At 43.7% G+C, this 14,789-nt stretch overlaps 1 protein-coding gene across 2 annotated transcripts in view; it reads left to right on the top strand.

Annotated features, from left to right (window-relative positions):
- The first annotated feature begins 92 nt into the window (after nucleotides 1–92).
- CASP3 (caspase 3) overlaps nucleotides 93–14,789 on the top strand; it is a 23,129-nt gene continuing 8,432 nt past the window's right edge. Inside the window, exons 1-3 of one of the 2 annotated variants that reach the window (XM_040243046.1) lie at nucleotides 93–266; nucleotides 12,424–12,492; nucleotides 13,912–14,036. In XM_040243046.1, the coding sequence (XP_040098980.1) occupies nucleotides 12,440–12,492; nucleotides 13,912–14,036 (178 nt within the window). In that variant the 5' untranslated portion in view covers nucleotides 93–266; nucleotides 12,424–12,439. Of the gene's footprint in view, nucleotides 267–9,444; nucleotides 9,531–12,423; nucleotides 12,493–13,911; nucleotides 14,037–14,789 lie in introns of those variants that run through there. The other variant, XM_040243047.1, reaches the window with a different exon arrangement.

Raw genomic sequence — 14,789 nt, 5'->3', positions numbered from 1 at the left:
CGTGCGGGGCGGGGTCTGTGAGGGGGCGGGGGTTCCGGCGGGGCGGGGCCCTGAGGGGGGCGGGGTTCAAGGGCGGGCGGGGAGCGGGGAGGGGCGAGTCGGGGTCTGATGGACGTGTCGGGGCTGAACTGAGCCCTCAAAGCAGAGGGGCGGGAGATGGGCGGGGAAAGGGGCGGGGCCTGCTCTGAGGGTCAACTCTGAGCGCGGCTGCGGCGGAAGCAGACGGGGAGTGCAGTCCAGCAGAGCTGCAGCGTTGTGGCTGAACGGTGAGTGATGCCGTCGCGCCGTAAGTCCTGGGCTGGTTCCCTCCACCACCACCCCCTGCCCCCAAGCCCAGCGCCTGCCCTGGGGACCTGCAACGGCCTGCAGCTACCCCGAGGAGGAGACAGGATACAGGCACGATCCGGCGGCGGATCTTTTGTTTTGCCACGACAGCGAGGGCGGGAACGAGCGCTGAAGCCCGCAGATGCAGAGACACGGGGCTGGGGCGGGGGACTGGAGGCCGGGCCGGGGGACGGTGATCCGGCTGCAGGAGCCGAGCCCCGGGGGACATGAGCCGAGGATAGAGGCTGGATCGGGGGGTGGCGGGAGACCGGCCAGACAGCGGGAGGCTGGGGAGCGGAGACCTGGCCACAGACGCCGAGCCCGGGGGACAGGTGGCCTGGCCGAGAATGGGGGTGGGGGGGAGGGTCGGGAGACCCGGTCGGAACGCTGAAGTCTGGTAGCAGGAGGCTGGACCCGGGTGGCTGAGCTGGGGGAGGAGAGCCGCGGGGAAGCCAGTCGGGAGCGCCGAGGCCGAGTGGTAGAAGTGGGACTCGGGAGAGGGAGGCAGAGGAAATCGCAGGCTTAAATTTGAATAGGAAAGGTGGTGAGGAAGATGCGGGCGGAGGGTAAATGGCCTGAGGGCAGGAGCCTGGCCGGCGCTGTTTCCGAGGCTTTGGCCCTCTGGGCTTATCCTCCCTTTTCAGACGAGGGTTTGGTCTCTGCTGCCTTTGTCTAGATTTTTTTTTTCAGGTTGAGATGGTGTGACTCTGCTTTTCAAAGAGGTGATTTCAAGTGCATGCGTGGTCAGTCGCTCAGTGTGTCCAACTCTTTGCGACCCCATGGACTGTATAGCTCGCCAGGCTCCTCAATCTAGGAGATTCTCCAGGCAAGAATACTGGGGTGGGTTGCCATTTCCTCCTCCAAGGGATCTTCCCGACCCAGGGATGGAAGCTGCCTCTTCTGCACTGGCAGGCAGATTCTTTACCACTTAGCCACCTGGGAAGTCCCAGTTTCAAGTATTAAACTCCTGTTCATTTTCAGACCTGAAGGCTTACATGAATCCTTCTAGCTCGTGCTGATGACTATTTTTCCTGGCCCAAATCCCTTAGGATGTGAAATTCCCACATCTCCTACATCACAGGCTCTCTAAACGTCTGAATCACTTAAGGAAGCCTATGTGAAATCCCCTCAGCCCAAGTTGAATAAGAGTTCCTTAGTCAGTCTTGTTTCCAGTGGGTCTGCTGTCAAAGCTTACTTCCCAAGGCAGCAGCCTCTTTCCCAGTTCTCCGGATGTGGCTCCCATGCCAAAAAACTAGGAACCAACCTCAGCTAACTCTCCCGGCTTCTCCAGTTAGCGGCCAAGCCTCTTAGACCTCCTGAAATCCAGTGGATTTAGCCTTTTCTCTCCATCTCAGATTCAAGCCACCCTAGACGGACAGGGAGGCCTGGCGTGCTGCGATTCATGGGGTCGCAAAGAATCGGACACAACTGAGCGACTGAACTGAATTGACTGAAGCGCTCACCTGGCTATAGGAGCCTCCTCATTGGCCTCCATTGTCCGTGTCCTCTGCCCCTCTCCAGTCGCTGAGGAATCTTATAGAATAAAAACCCAGAAAGCTGTTCCTTTGCCCGAAGGATAAATCCAGCCCCTTAATGGTTAACAAAGTCAAGCACAGATTGGCTCCTTGGTCCACTCTGCCGCCTTCTCTCTCACATTCTGCACAGCCATGCTGATCTCAACAGCAACTATTCTCTTCCTCGAACAGTCTTGCATTCCCTGTCTCTTCCTATCACTACACCTTTCCTTGAGAAACTCCTGTTGATGCTTATGTTCTGATTCAACATTTCAAGGCTGCTGCTGCTGCTGCTAAGTCGCTTCAGTCGTGTCCGACTCTGTGTGACCCCATAGATGACAGCCCACCAGGCTCCCCCATCTCTGGGATTCTCCAGGCAAGAACACTGGAGTGGGTTGCCATTTCCTTCTCCAATGCATGAAAGTGAAAAGTGAAAGGGAAGTTGTTCAGTAGTGTCCGACTCTTAACGACCCCATGGACTGCAGCCCACCAGGCTCCTCTGTCCATGGGATTTTCCAGGCAAGAGTACTGGAGTGGGGTGCCATTGGTTAAGTCTTATCTATTTTGTATTCCTTTTGCATCCGCCTGGTCCTGAGAGGAAAAAGAGTCATATCCTTAGCAGGTGCTTTTTACATTCTCCTCTATTAGCTCCTAAGCAAATTCCACACGGAACTCTGGCTTGTTATCGTGCTCCTTGTCTTTCTTCATATCCAGAGCCTGGTACAAATGAATGCCAATACTACAATATTATGCGCTTTTTTTTTTTTTAAATAATTATGCCCTATCTAGAAAAAAAATGTATTTTAAGGTTACTTAGCAAATTATAATTAAATGATGCATACTAGAAAGGAATGGTAGAGGTGAAATACAGGAGTCGCTCTGACAGTGTATGTATGCAGGATAGTGCTGAGCAAGCTGCATAGACCTGCCTGTGTCAAAATGCACTCTGCCACTTTGAATATGTTAAGAGTTACGTGATCTCTAAGAATGAAAGGTAAAAGCTTAAACCATCCCTACCCCAGCCTGCTGTTTGAGATTTGGTTTTGCTTTGGTCTTTTGCAATGAAGGCTTTTGAAGGCTAAAATGTGTTTTAATGAATGAAGGAATGAACAGTTAGTTGGAGTGTAGCAATAAAACCTGTTCCCAGTAAGAAAGAAGAGAAACATTATATCTAGCCACGTCAAATTTGCTTTCGCAATCCTGAAAAAAGAGGCCTAGCCTCCTTGCATTTTAAGAGACTGACGTCTCATAGAAGCAGTTACAATGCTTCCTCACAGTTTTGCTTTCACACCTAATTTAACACAACCTCCTACTGCTTCAGCCCCTTCTGATGCTAAAAACCCAGTCTTCCCGTGAATGGCATTAAGTCAGTTATGGTGCCTAGTATGAGTTCTTTAGGCTCTGCCTCAAAGATGGAAGCACTGGTGTTTGGATCTACAAGATGCAGGGTACTTAGACTGTTAGCTACTGTTGTGCACACTTGTAACAAATCCAAATAAAATGAAGGGGGATAGGGACTTGGCTGTCATAGAACCTGAGGCCACTTCCCAAAGGCAACACTTTCCTAGTGCATCCATAAATCAGGCAGCAGTTAATATACATACTTTGGAGGGTTATTATGGGGATAAAATGAGATAATGTCTGTGACAATGCTCTGTAAATCTCTATGTAATGTTATTAATTCTCCACCTATTTTGTTCTTCAAATTGCTTTTATTTATTTTTTTTTTCTTTCTTTTTTTTTTTTTCTTCTTTTTTCTTTTTTTTTTTTCAAATTGCTTTTAGAGTATCTGCATTAGAGTAGAGGAAGATAACGTTCCCCTGGTGGCTCAGTGGTAAAGGATCCACCTCCCAATGCAGGAGATACAGGTTGGTTCCCTGGAGGAGGAAATGGCAGGCCACTGCAGTATTCTTGCCTCGACAATCCCATGGACAGAGGAGCGTGACTGGCTACAGTCCACAGAGTCGCAGAGTCAGACACAGCTGAGCACACGATGAAGTTCTCTCTTTTGTGCTGTACATTGGCACCTGTCTTGTTGAGCCACTTTTGAATATAGTGAGCTTCGGGGCAGGTCACACACAGGGATAGATCTTATTTTCCATTACTTCAAACACTCAGGGTTTATGACGCCCCCACACAGTTGGTGTTCATTCAGTTGTTCCAGCACAAATGAATAAACACTACTGACCCTGGCTTTTCGCAGTTTCAGACCTTCTCTGGCAGGTGGTTGTAAAACTGAATTGTTTCTACAAAGGAGTGATTCTCAGTGGGAGGGAGGAGGTCTTAGAGGTTATCTGTAATTTTTATAAAAGGCATCCCAGAGCCTTCATTCTAGGTTTATTTCATAATACTTAGGTCGGCAAGGACTTCCCGTTTCTTCTTCTGCCCCCTCAGGGATACCGTCTTAGGACGGCATCAGGTGAGGGGACGCAGGCCCTTGGAGCTCAGTAAACACTGTGTCCGTTCTGGCTCGTGGCTTCGAGTAGTGGGGAGCCCTCCTGTCTGTCTCCCTGGTGGTGTGGGCCTTGCCAGAGAAAAGGAAAGAATGGTTTTGTTTGTATGGTGCAACGAAACTAAGTTTCTTCTGTATTTAATTTTACTTGCCATGTGTGACATTCCTCCTTATTACAAAATAAATATTAACAATCTGACTTCACCAGGCCAAATGACAGTATCCAGTTTGGTGATTCTTCCCAAAGAAATGCAGGGACAAGTTAGGAAATTATTTCAGTAAAAGCTCTAGGATTTCACAGCAGAAATCTCCACTTATCCAAACTATTGTGAAAAAAAGAAAATCTTGTTTCTCTTTCACTTTTTACTTATCAAATCTAGAAACATGACTGCTTTTGAGATTTTTGTCCTCTCTCAATTCAGTTCAGTCGCTCAGTCGTGGTCCAGCTCTTTGCGACCCCATGGACTGCAGCACGCCAGGCCTCCCTGTCCATCATCAACTCCCGGACTTTACTCAAACTCATGTCCATTGAGTCGGTGATGCCATCCAACCATCTCACCCTCTGTCGTCCCCTTCTCCTCCTTTCCCAGCATCACGGTCTTTTCAAATGAGTCAGTTCTTCGCATCAGGTGGCCAAAATATTAGAGTTTCAGCTTCAGCATCAGTCCTTCATCATTTGTCCTCTCTAGTTGGTAATAAATGTAATCCTGATGTTTTTCAAGTTCCTTGGCCAAAGTCCCGGCCACCTATCTTGTCTGCAGGATCTGTAATCATATATGGAACGCCAGCTCTCCTGCACCATTGTACATGAAGGGCTGACGTGTGCATACGTAGATTTTGGTATGGGGGCAGCAAGGGTGGGGTGGGGAATGAAGGGGAGGTGGGTATCCTGGAATGAATCCTCCACAGATACTGAAGAAGGACTAAATAATCTCCCCAGAAATCATAGCGAAAAAGCTTCACCTTTCCTTTAGAGACAAGCAGAGGTATAGAAAAAACTGCTCGATGCTTAATAGGAAAGTTATTCCTATTTTGTAATTTTACTTTTAGAAGTAAATTACCCAGTGGCCCCCCCAAACACCATAACCATCATTCCTGTTTTCTTCATGAATTAGAGAAAGTGTACTTTATACTATTTCATTGTCCCTGCAGTCAGCTTCTATCATGTTATTTATGCTTTCTGTCTCAGTATTTCTAGGTTATGGATTTGTTTCCTTCCTTGAAATTAGTGATAGCATTACTCCTCCTAGGTAGTAGTAACATGGAGACGTGAGAGAAGCTGACAGATCCTAGTTAGGACAGAGTCCTAAGTTACTTATCTGCTGTAAGCCTCAGTCAGCTGAACTATGAAAAATGGAAATCACTATGCCTCAAAGCATTGTTGGAAGGACCTTTAGCTTTCGAATCATCTGGCTCTTATAGCTTCATTGGCAAGTGTTAAATGGATCTAGGAATTCAGAGACTTGATTATAAGAGTCAGGTTCCAGGCTCCCACCTAATAGCAACTGGTCTACCTTAGAACTTCCCTAGGACCCAAAATGTGTTCAGAAATTTATCATGAGCACCCTGAACTGATGGGAAGAATTATATATACTGAGTACAGTAAGAAGCAGTTAGTGTTAAGTCCATTGGTATGCTGCAATGTATTTTTAAGCCCCTATTGTGTATTTTTCCTATTTATGTTTGGTCAAATGACGGTGTTCTAAGAATTGAAACTCCTTGTCATCATACAGGCCATTTTTCCCCCTTGGGGGACAATTTTTTTTTATCCTTCTGAGATGAGATCACCACACCTAGAATAACTTATATTCAGCCAGGCATTCGTTAATGGAGATGAGATCATACTGAGTTTAACCCTTTTGGTTCTGCAGAAACCAAAGTGCTGCTCCCAAGAGTGTGGATTAGATGCTTTCATGTGGGAAAAGCAGATGGTGACAGGCAGAAAGCAAATGTCTGATGTAGTGAGGATTTTACTTACCATTATATAAATTTTCAATAGTCTATGAATAATAAAGGGAACAAAATAATACATTATAGTATTGTTCCTGAGAAATCCTTATCAAATAGAAAAATCCTATTCTAAAAGAATTCAGGTGTTTTTTTCTTTCAGCCATCAAATACCTTATTGAAACAAAATTGTCTCTGATGTCTAATTTTGGAAATTATTAATTACAGTTACTTATATTAAGGATAATCTAGCTGAAACTTTTTTAACTTTTAAGAATGATTTGGTTAAAGAAAGTTGATTAAATGTATGAAAAGGAAGTTATTACTTGAAAGTCACCTTATATTTAGATGAAATCTTAACAATGGTGTAAACCAAGAAGCCAAACACAGTTGACCCTTGAACAACAGAGGGGACTCTCCCCACAGTTGAAAATCTGAGTGTATAATTTATAGCAGGCACTTCGTATCCACAGTTCCATGTGCGTGGATTTCAGCCAACCTTGGATGGTGTAATGCTGTAGATTTGCTATTTTAAAAAATCCACGTGTAAGTGGACCTGTCCCGTTCAAACCCCAGTTGTTCAAGAGACAGCTGTATTTTAAAACTCTGGAAAGCTGGCCACTATGTAAATTTAAACCTCCTATTATCAGTCACAAGGATAGAATCGCTTTATTCCCAGAGCTTTTTTGATGGCAAGAAATAAAAAATTGTTAGAAGTTAGTATTTCAGTCCAATAATCATTCTTTGCAGAAGTATTTGGTAAAAGACCTTAAGGCCTTGATCACTGATGGAACGTAGCAGCATTTAGGGGTTCCTGAACACATAGAGTATACCCCACACTTGGCAAACTTACTCAAAGGGCCAGTTTGAGGCAAAACCCTGGAGCCAGAAAGACCCTGGCAGGAGCTCTGGGTTCCCCTTCAGAAACGATCTTTATTAAGTCTTATTTTCCCATTCCACTGTGTTTTCACTCCAGATTTTCCACAAGCTGGCTGGAAAGTCTTGAAATATAGATAATACTGTTTTCTCATGGATTACAATATAATATCAGTAAACCATTTGTTATGTATCTGCCTACGTTTCCACAATTACTAGCTACCCTGTACTGTTCTCTCAGTTAATCAGATTAACCAAAGCTTTATTTTTCAACTATGGGTAGATAATTATTTTGACATGCACTGAGGCAAGTTGGCCTCCGTATTTTTGGTTCGAGGAAGTTTGAGATTTCTCTGTACCTAATAATACATGTTTATTGTACGTATGGAAGGAAAAGAGAAAGACACACTGGGATGTGGTCCATAGCAGTCAAGGAAGTGTTGTTGCTTTCAGAAGAGTGCATGTTTTTGCATGTTCAGCTGCTCAGTCATGTTCAGCTCTTTGTGATACTTTTGGACTGTAACCTCCCAGGCTTCTCTGTCCGTGGGACATACCCTTATTATTGCTTTCGAAACAGGGCTGAGAGCTGAAATTGGCTAGCACAGTACTGGTTGATACAGTCCACCACTGTTGAAAGATATATTTTATAAAATAATCTGTGTTACTGTTTCCTAACTTTTAAAAAGATGTTACAGAAAAAAATACAAAAACATTGAAGAGTAATTAAGTTGCCAGTAATCCCATCACCCAGAGACAGTGACTGTTAATAAACAGGTTAAAAGGTAAAGATGCTATATAACCAGTGAATTGGCTGCATCGAAGGCTTCACTGTTTCTCTGTCCAAATTCTCAATATTTTGAAGAGTAATGCATATCCCTCCCCTTCTCTCCCTAATCTCTAGATTAGGGTTACTAGAGGAAGTAGGGCCAGCAAGAGGTTTTGGTTTAAACTGTGTTGAGCTGGAAATGTTTGCTTCCTGAGGCTGCATTCTTAACAGGATAAGTCTCCTAGAGCACACTTTAAGGCTTCTATTGAGACATGGCGAGACATGTTATCAACATGTTCTCAGGAGGTAATACCAACTTCTGTCCCTTCCACTCATGTCTGGGCACGCCTGTCTCATACACCTGTGCTAGATGTATGCATGGTTAGTTTTTGTATTACGTGGTAAAATGCATTTATTTATTGGGGATTTTTGTCTCTGTTTTCTAACGAGAGAGCAAGTGGATGTGATCGTACGAGGAGTGCCTCATCCTCCTTGCATCCAGGTTACCAGCCTTCATACTTTGTGCCACACAGTTTGTCTTCCTTGCACGACAACGGATGAGCCTTTCAGTTCAGTTCAGTTCAGTCGCTCAGTCGTGTCTGACTCTTTGCGACCCCATGAATTGCAGCACGCCAGGCCTCCCTGTCGAGCCTTTACTTGTTCTTTGTTTAGTTGCCACGTCGTGTCCAACTCTTTGTGACCCCATGGACTGCAGCACACCAGGCATCCCTGTCCTTCACTATCTCCCAGAGTTTGCCCAAACTCATGGCCATTAAGTTGGTGATGCCATCCAACCATCGCATCCTCTGTCGTCCCCTTCTCCTCCTGCCTTTAGTCTCTCCCAGCATCAGGGTCTTTTCCAATGAGTCGGCTTTTTGCATCAGGTGGCTAAAGGATTAGAGCTTCAGCCTCAGCATCAGTCCTTTCAAAAACTATTTAGGACTGATTTCCTTTAGGATGGACTGGTTGGATCACTTGCAGTCCAAGGGACTCTCAAGAGTCTTCTCCAACACCACGGTTCAAAAGCATGAATTCTTTGGCGCTCAGCTTTCTTTATAGTCCAACTCTCACATCTGTACATGACTACTGGAAATAGCTTTGACTAGATGGACCTTTGTCAGCAAAGTGATGTCTCTGCTTTTTAATATGCTGTTCAGGATTGTCATAGGTGTTCTTGTTCTTACCTGAGGCCAGTACCTCTCTCTCCATATGTGAACTAGATTCACAGACTCTCTCATTCGTTCAAGAACTTTGTTCTTTTTCTCCTATTGCCTTATTAATTTCTCACTTTCTATGGATGATTCTCATCAGCATAAAAGCATGCCTAAGATGGCTCATCTTTAAAACCAAGCCAAACAAGAAGTGTCCTCTACTCCTGCTCCCACTTCAGCTATCATCCCCTCTCCTTCCCCCTTCACAGTAAAACTACGTTGACTTACTCACGTTGCGTTTATTCATTTTTTCTTTTCCCATTGTCTCCTCAACCCACTGCTGCTGCTGCTGCTGCTAAGTCGCTTCAGTCGTGTCCGACTCTGTGCGACCCCATAGACGGCAGCCCACCAGGCTCCCCCGTCCCTGGGATTCTCCAGGCAAGAACACGGGAGTGCCCACTGCAGCAACATTAATCCTTTTAAAGTATAATTTTCAAAAGGTATAAAATTGGATGCTGTGTAAATATAAAATACATGTCAAATATCTTATTCAATTAATTGATAATAGAGCTAGTAGGATAAGACCAGTTCAAAGGAGACTTTAAACAACAAACGTAGATATAAATGGTTGGAAACAATGAAATGCATTTGTTAGTCGAAGGGAAACTGGTTAATATCCTGTAGAACAATAAAGTGTTATTTGAGAGGGTCATCTTCTCTGCAAGTTGCAAATTAGTTATATCATTTCAAGACAAAATTTATTTTCACTGCTGTCAATAAGAGTCATTTGCATGGCTTCCCTTTCCTGTGGCTTAACTTCCTACAAGTTGTAAAATAGCCTAGTCAGGGAGTCAGTCAAAAGAGGACGCCCTGTACAAATGAACTTATCTACAGAACAGAGATGGAGTTACAGATGTAGAAAATGAAACTTACGGTTACCAGGGGGTAAAGGGCGGGGGCGGGAGGGATAAATTAGGAGATAGGGATTGACATACACACACTGTGTGTGTGCTTAGTCTCTCAGCCGCTTCCGACTCTTTGCAACCCTTTGGAATGTAGCCCACCAGGCTTCTCTGTCCATGGGAATTTTCAGGCAAGAATACTGGACTGGGTTGCCATTTCCTCCTGCAGGAGATATTCCTGACCCAGGGATCAAACCCACGTCTCTTGTGTCTGCTGCATTGCAGGCGGATTCTTTACCCACTAAGCCATTGGGGAGACCCTATATACACACTACTATATATAAAATATCTAAATATTTGAAGTCGCTCAGCCGTGTCCGACTCTTTGTGACCCCATGGACACCAGGCTCCTCCGTCCATGGGATTTTCTAGGCAAGAGTACTGGAGTGGGTTGCCGTGTCCTTCTCCATCGAACACAGGTCTCCCGCATTGTAGACAGACGCTTTACCGTCTGAGCCACCAGGGAAGTCATATATAAAATAGATAACTAATAAGGCCCTACAATATAGCACAGGGAACTCTACTCGATATTCTGTAATAACCTATATGGGAAAAGAATCTAAAAAAGAGTGGATATATGTATAATTGATTCTCTTTGCTGTAGCACAACACTGTAAACCACTTATACTCAAATAAAAAAATATTTAATCTTTAAAAAAAAAAAACCTATAAAATCAGATAATCCCTGAGCTTTCTCTGACAATTATGCCCAGCATCACCCTGCTGCTGGGAAAGATTGAGGGCAGGAGGAAAAGGGTACGACAGAGGATGAGATGGTTGGATGGCATCACCGACTTAATGGACGTGGGTTTGGGTGCATTCCAGGAGTTGGTGATGGACAGGGAGGCCTGGTGTGCTGCGGTTCATGGGGTTGCAAAGAGTTGGACACAACTGAGCGACCGAACTGAACTAAACCCGAAAATAATATCCAGTAATTTCTTTTGCCTGTTTCCAAGTCTTGGACAATTTTTCCTGACAATCTCTACTGTCCTCATAACTTTCTTGCCTAAGCTGATGGTCTTCTGTTCCCATCTGAACTGAACTTTTAGCGAGATTTGTAATGATCAAATGCTCATTGAAAGACTTCTGCACACTTTGGTACACCCCAGTTACCTGATGTCCTCTCATTTCTTGTACCTCTCTTGAGTCTCTTGCTGGCTCTACTTCCTCTAGTAACCCTTTCATTGTCAGAGTGCCCCAGTATGTCTCCAGCCTTGATCTCTCTCTGAGTTCCAGACTCTTAATTACCTATATCCACTGTTCAACTCTAGTCCTAGACTCCCTCTTTAGGAGGGAGTCCTGTGGATGGGGTGTGTATTCTTTTAAGATTTCTGATTCTAAAAAAAAAAAAAAAAAAAAAGATTTCTGATTCTAGCATAAGAGTAAGGTTAAAAGTTCTGTTTAGGTTGGAGTTTTGAGATAGGCAGGGCTTCTAGAGGCTGGAGAAAGGTTGTTGTCCCTGTTTTTCTATATTGTTTATTTAAGGAGGCAGATTAATGGTCATAGGAAGTACCTTTTGCTTTTGGAAAACCAGAGAAGATCTGGCAGAACTCCAGACAAATAGTGAGGGACTGGCTTCTCCCAAGGCAGCCAGGGGGAGAGGGAAGAAGAAGACCACCATCATTAGCTCTGTGGCTGCGGACAAAGTCATTTCATCACTAAGGGCTGGATTTCCTGGCTTTTTGGGTTGTTGGGAAGATAAAAGATAAGATGCCTAGCACAGCACCTGCTGTGTAATAAATGGTCAATAAGTGGTAGCTGCTTTGACTAGAAGGACTCATTCACTGTGGAAAGTAAACAGAATTACCTGATGGGAGAATGGAAGCAGGAACTGTAGTTTTTACTTTCAGGTTTCGTCAAGCCAGTTGACCACCTTAAATGAGAAAGTAGGGTTCTCATGTCTAGTTTAAGAGCAAAGGTTTTGTGGAGGTTTGGAACTTCTGGCACTGAATCTCTTGGGAATCTAAGCATCATAAAATTGTGTTATGTGAGGCATACCGTTGCTATGGGAAGTGTTCAGGTTTTGTCTTAACTGTGTTGAACTGGAAGACAGTTCTTAACCAATGATGGGATCTGTTGCAGTAGAAACGAGCCTCGATCTATATCTTGATCTAGGGGAGCAGCCAGATGTAAAACTGTATCAGGCTGCACACTTCTTATCTGTGCTCTGCATGCATTTCATAACTCAATTAAAAAGGAAAGAGAGAAAAGGGCTACATTGTGTGCACCTTTATAAAAGACTGTTGTTCTCAGGTTTGACTCAAACAAGCCTTGCACAACAGGGTTGAAGCTGGGGGAGTGACGGTACTGCTGATGTGAAAATGTCCATATAGCGCGTTTATTTAGATAAATAATCATTGGCATAATTAATATAATGCTGTGATCTTAGAATGACTGCTTTTGATTAACATCTATTTTCTTTATATTCTAGTAAATAAAAAGTATCCATGGAGAACGCTGAAAATTCAGTGGATTCAAAATCCATTAAAACTTCAGAGACGTGAGTATTTAAAAGGAATCTCATACCAGCAAGGAGGGTGGGTGTGTGTAGTATGATACAGCAAACTCGGAGGAAGCAGAAAGAATTGGGGCTTTCAAACCAGAGAGGCCCAGATGACTTCTTACCTCATGTGACAGCTGTGTGACTGTACACATGTTAAATTGTCCTCTCTGAATCTCCTTAAAATAAAACTTAGATAGAATACGGGGAGGTTGAGGGGTGCCTGACCTGTGGTTGGAGACCCCTCTCTGGTAGCGGGATGACCCAGGAGAGGCAGATGCACCTTCTTGAATCTCTGCAGGATAAGAGGTTTGTGTTTTGGGGTGTTTTTTTTTGGCCTCCTGTTTATGAGTTTTAAGGCTAAGATAAAATGCAAGTTCTCAGTCTGGGGAAGAATTGCCTGGTTATAGATTATCTTTCCCCCTTTTTTGTTTCCTTCCCAGTCTTCCTTTTTGGAATATTCTGTTTATTAATACTTCAGTAGATGGAGAAAGGGAAAAGATAAAACTCAAAACACTCTTAATTTAATCCATGTCTGTTATTATCCCTTTGGGATCTCTACATTTAATTCTAAAAGTTTCTTCTTGAGGTATAGTATTATTGTTCTGGACCACCTAGGGAATTATATTAATTTTAGTACTAAACAGTACTGTTACAGCAGAGCTATTTCTAGATTACTAATAAAGATTTTTGCAGTGTTTGTTTAGCAAAAGAATTTGCCTAAAAATTAAACTATTAAAATGCAATCTCATCTTAGAGGTAAGATTGGTGTTCCTCTTTTGTCTTTTTAAAAACCCTTTTAAAGTGATTTACACATTTTGCTACCTTTTCCTATCATACAGAATATAATTTACTACTTTAGTCTTTTTCCAACAATTTTTTTAAAAATTGCATATAATGTGAAACACTCCTAGGCTGAGTGTATGGGGTGCATGAACAATAGGTATCAGTGTTTCATTGTTGTTTCCTGATTCCTGGCCAGGTCAGGGGTCAGGCTTGTAGACTGTTCTGATCAAGTTTTATTGAAAAATAGCCACCCCCATTTATTTACATACTGTCCTGGGCCACTTCCACCAGCTGGATGAAGTGGCTAAGTATAAAATGTATTTAATGAAATTTTAATAAAATGTAAAGGAAAACAATATAGAAATTTAAAGCGTGAACCCTGTAGTTTGATAGATGCTTTCAGTCTTGTGTCTTACACAGTCTGCATAACTGTTAGCCTCATAGTAATCACTTCCTTATCTGTGAAGTGGGTTTTTGTGAAATTTTAGGGAGGAGAAGCCTGTTGCATACAACCTGGCACACTATATTCAACACATGTTAACTGTTCTTACGTGTTAGAGAAGTCTCTGTTCATGCGAATAGCAGCATTTGGTCACTTCTCTCTTTGTAAACCGTTGTCTGATTTCCAAACAGAAAGATCTTACACGGAAGCAAATCAATGGACTCCGGAATATCCTTGGAAGAGAGTTACAAAATGGATTATCCTGAAATGGGTTTATGTATAATAATTAATAATAAGAACTTCCACGAAAATACTGGTATGTGTCGTGATAGTTTTTAAACCTTTACAAGTATTTGTACCGTTTATATTTGGTATAGTATAAAAAAACAGAATTCATGTTATTAGTTAATAAACTAATGACATAGAATAGCCATGAAGTAAAAACAGAGCCAGGATCCTACGAATCCTTCAATTCAACAGGAACTCTTAAACCTTCTTTGTATGATCAAAATCTCCCTCTTCTATCTGTATGTTGACCTCTTCTGCCCTGACTTCTCTTTTTTTTTTTTTAATTTATTTTTCTTTTTGGCTGTGCTGTGTCTTCATTGGTGCATCAGGGCTTTCTCTAGTTGCAGCTAGCGGGGGCTACTCTCTAGTTGCAGTGCACGAGCTGTAGAGCATGCGGCCTTCAGTAGTTACAGCCCACGGGGCTTAGCTGCCCCGTGACATGTGGGATCTTTTCCAACCAGGGATTGAACCCGTGTTCCCTGCACAAGCAGGCAGATCCTTAGCCACTAGACCACTGGGGGTGGGGAGGTGAAGGAAATGGCAGCCCACTCCAGGATTCTTGCCTAGAGAATTCCCTGGACAGAGGAGCCTGGAGGGCTGCCATCAATAGGATCGCACGGAGTCGGACACGACGGAAGCAACTTAGTATGCAAGCATGCATTGGAGAAGGAAATAGCAACCCACTCCAGAATTCTTGCCTGGAGAATCCCAGGGATGGAGGAACCTGGTGGCCTGCTGTCTGTGGGATCAGATGGAATCGGACACGACTGAAGCAACCTAG

This window comes from Oryx dammah, unplaced genomic scaffold (genome assembly GCF_014754425.2).
Source record: "Oryx dammah isolate SB20612 unplaced genomic scaffold, SCBI_Odam_1.1 HiC_scaffold_7, whole genome shotgun sequence".
NCBI lineage: Eukaryota > Metazoa > Chordata > Mammalia > Artiodactyla > Bovidae > Oryx > Oryx dammah.
The sequence above is the reverse complement of the archived record's forward strand: the minus strand, read 5'-3'. Positions and strand labels throughout refer to the sequence as shown.